This window comes from Ornithodoros turicata, chromosome 2 (genome assembly GCF_037126465.1).
Source record: "Ornithodoros turicata isolate Travis chromosome 2, ASM3712646v1, whole genome shotgun sequence".
Classification (NCBI taxonomy): Eukaryota; Metazoa; Arthropoda; class Arachnida; order Ixodida; family Argasidae; genus Ornithodoros; species Ornithodoros turicata.
Window position 1 is genome coordinate 21,853,557 of NC_088202.1, and position 4,185 is coordinate 21,857,741.

The window sequence follows — 4,185 nt, forward strand, 5'->3', positions numbered from 1 at the left end:
CGGTTGTGTTTGCCATTAAGAAATTCCATAAGTATTTATATGGTAGGGAATTTACTGTTTATTCGGATCATTTGCCGTTAGCCGGGCTTTTTGCTCATAACAAGCCTATTTCTTCCTTGGCAGCCGCACGTATGCAAAGGTGGATGCTGTTACTTTCTGCCTATCGGTACAAATGGGTCTACCGCAAGGGAACCGATGTAGCTAATGCAGACGAACTGTCAAGATTACCGTTACCGAATAGGGAGGACAAGAGTGACTATGTGCAATCATTTTCTGTTGTGAACGGCGTGCCCTTATCTGCAGACGCGATAAGTTCCGAAACAAAAAAAGATAAGGTGCTGCAGAAGGTTCTGTTTTTCACGTTGAATAGTTGGCCAGCACATGTATCTGAAGAAACTTTAGCACCTTATTTCTTGCGTAGGAATGAGCTGTCTGTTGATCAAGATTGTGTAACTTGGGGGAATCGCGTAGTTGTACCTGAATCATTGCGTTCGGAAGTGTTGCAGCTACTTCACGAAAATCACCCAGGAATTACAAGGATTACGTGTCAACTCACGCAGAACGCAATGCAGCAGGTTCCATTGGTCCCATGGAATGTTGCCACTAGACGATGGCAAAGAGTACATGTAGATTTTGCTTACTATTCCCAGCAGTAGTTTTTGGTACTAGTGGACGCATATTCTAAGTGGGTGTACGTTCTGTGGATGAGTTCAACGACAGCTACAAAGACTGTGGAGAAGTTGAGGACAGTGTTTGCCGCCTTCGGATTGCCTGAAGTGTTGGTGTCCGACAATGGACCACCGTTTCTTTCTGCAGAGTTCGCAGATTTCCTGTCCGCGAACGGAATCGTCCACAAGAAGATACCTCCCTACCACCCTGCATCAAACGGGGCAGCGGAACGTCTCGTCCAGACAGTAAAGAAGAACCTTCTCATGCAGATGCAGGATGAGGACCAGTTGAAGACTACAAGAAGTGTCCAACATCGTCTGGATCAGTTTTTGTTTACTTACAGAAACACTCCAAGCCCAACAACAGGCAAGACGCCGTCGGAGTTGTTTTTGTCATGGACTCCGAGAACCAGGTTAAGCCTTCTCTACCCGAACCTTCACAAGAGACTGGAGCATCATAAATCAAGAGAGAAGATGACAGCAGACGACTCGAGGGGGCCCTGGAGGGAATTTGAGGCAGGTGACGCAGTAAGGGTCAAGGGCAGCAGACCTTCCGACCCGGAGTGGCTTCCGGGACGAATCACACGAAGAGTCAGCACTGCGACGTACACTGTAAGAATCAATAACGAAGAAAGATTTGTCCACGTAGACGACACCGCTACTGCCACGTTCCGTGAGCCAGGCCCAACCATTCCGCTGCACTCGCCCCCAGGAGAAGACTACGTCAGCAGCCGTGCCGACCTCGCAGAGCAGCATGGACATGACTCGTGCAGAGGACCCTCTTTCCCCTACGTCCGAAAGGGTCAGTCCTCAAGAGACCACGGACAAGACCAGCCACGTCCCCTCGACAGAGACTCAAGGTGAAAGATCGCTGTAAAATGAGACGGACAGCTTTCCGTTACGAAGATCTACGCGGACAAGACGCCCGCCCGAACGTTATGGTGTTAATTGCGTGTTAATTGCGTGTTAATTAGAGGGGGATTGTGATATCATGTTCGAACAGTTGTTATCGCGCGACGCAAAGCATGCGTGTGATGCTCAGTGTGATAAGCGGCGCAAGCAGCGCCACTGGTTGACTACTTAAACTGACAGCTTTGAATAGAGACAGTTCTTTTCCGCCCGACGCTTGGCCTGATCCTTGGAGGGGTTACAACATTTTCTTCCCCACGACAGGTACAACAGGGCCCAAACCACAACCCGCAATTCTGCGGAGAAGACGGTTTCCTTGCCTAAGAAGCAAACTGTGCACAAAGCTCGACACAAGCGTTACAATCATTGTGGCGGTGGCTGTCCTGTACAACTTCGCACTAGAGAGAAGGGATGTACATACTGATATAATCAGTGCAGTTGCCCCCGAAGAAGACGGTGTCGATCCCCGTGAAGAAAATGATAACTTGGGCGCTGCTTTTAGGCGTGCATTTACTCGAGACCACTTTTAGGCGACATCATATTTTTCAATAATATATCTTCCTCGAGCTCCATTTTTTTCCTCTATTACTCACTCCATTTTCAAGTGATGCAGTTCCAGCATCGCTTTTTTTTTTCAGCTGCAAACTTGTCAAGGCGAACGTGCAGTTCTGCCTCGATCACATAAGCAGCAGCGAACCGGTTGCCGCTTACTTCTAGATGACTGCTCATCCTCTGTAAAGGTGAAAAATATTGTTACACTGCGACGCTTGCACGTCACACACAAGTGATATTTCATGGCCTGTAATATAAAACATGTGTTTGAATGAACTGTGCACATTTGTGATAACGTATCATTATTGGCATGTGTCTAAAGCTGAAACAGCAAGAACCTTCATGTAGGGGGTGCACAGGTAAAAACGTTAGGAGATGTCATCTCATAATTCAGGGGTTGTCCGCGGGGTATAAGGGGGTCTGATCAAATCACTAGATGATCTCCACTTCACGTCAAACGTAATGTATAAAATGACAGACAGTAACTGTGTAGTACCTCTGTGCTCTGTGGCAGCTGGGCGACAAAGTAGAAGTGTGTCGTCTTCATGCTTGTGCTACACCGATATGCCTCCTGCTTGGATTTCTTGCACCTTCTGTAAGGATGAAAACAAAAAACAGTCTTCCATGTTATGCCCTTTAGTTAGCCACTCAAATGATGCCTCTGAAGCTGTTCGGGATAACAGCACAACTATACTTCGACATTTATGCAGGTTACCCTTACTCAATTTTTTATTTGCAAGCCTGTTTGGGATCCACTGTGATATTCTATAAGTTATTATTAGGTCATAAGTTCAGCTCTGCTCATTTCACTTCATAAGTAAATTCAATAAATCTTTCTGGGGAATAAAGCTACCCGCACGAAGGAATATGTGTTTCACTACGGCCAGGAAAGAGTACTTGCAGAAATTGATTGATGAGGGGGTTCAACATTTTGTTCTTGGGCATTGAAGTCCTTCATTTCATCAACCACGACAGCAGCTCCAGGACAAGAGTCAGCGTCTTCAGAAATTGAAATTCCAATTAGGTTAGAAAAGTAAGCACGTGATTGAGGCTGTCACCTGCCTGACGTTGCAGAAGGTTCAGTTGAGGTAAGCGGTCCCTTTTGTTATCTAGACGAATGTACTGTCACTATCATATCTGAAATTACAATAACATGACAGTCACTGTAATTGCGATACCTTGTTGGTGCTTTCTCTCACACGTGTGACTGGTTTATGGTAAGTGCCAATCGACCATATTGTGCATTTTCAGCATAAAATATCACGTTTCATGTCATATCAGTTTGCAGCATGCCTTGCGCCCATTGAATATCGCTTCACGTTTTTTGGTGTGTCCGCGGCAAAGTGTGCAGGATGAGAATGCACGCACTGCTTGATACGAAAAGTTAAAAAGGGCTCACCTATTTGTCAGGCGAAAGTAGAGATGACGGATTACTTGCAAAGCTCGCTCCTATACCGTGCCACTTGGAAAATTCGCAGCCCTGCCACCGGTGCCCTTCCAAGGCTGTACATCCGCAGCCTTATCCTTCTTCACCTTAGCCTTTATATTTAAAAAAAAAGCTTTCTTAGCTGTTCCGCTGGTCGTTCCTGCACGATACCCTGGACGTTGAATTCACTTGCCAGGCGCGTCTATGCTTTTGCTTTTGCACAGAGAGACGAGTTGTCAGATCTTTTGTTTTCTATTGTCCCCTTATGTTGGTCCTCGAGTTCGAGCAAAGTCTCACGCTCTTCAGCGGTATACTGTGCACGCATACGCGGCCCCATTCTTGACAAGCACAACCCAGCAGACACAACCACAACTTTAAAAAAAAAAACTGATGCCTGACGCCAACGAAGGAAAGTCAATGCGCCGATGATGAACGATGAACCGCGAAGACCGCGAGCCACGCGGTGAAAGTGATGCAGCGGAGGCCCCGTCAGTTGAGTGGCTAATGTTGAGTGGCCACGCAGTTGAGTGGCTGAGAACTGGTTGGGGACCAGTTCCCGCCGGTTTTTTGTTCCTCGAACCCTTGATTCAGGGAGTATCGATTGCTGTTGGGGAAACACGCATTCCCCTG

The 4,185-nt window shown here is 47.0% G+C and overlaps 1 protein-coding gene across 1 annotated transcript; it reads left to right on the forward strand.

Annotated features, from left to right (window-relative positions):
- Positions 1-704: 704 nt before the first annotated feature.
- LOC135384398 (uncharacterized protein K02A2.6-like) lies at positions 705-1,532 on the forward strand. Its single transcript, XM_064613599.1, has one exon. It carries the CDS (start codon positions 705-707, stop codon positions 1,530-1,532), a length of 828 nt encoding a protein of 275 aa, XP_064469669.1.
- Positions 1,533-4,185: the final 2,653 nt, after the last annotated feature.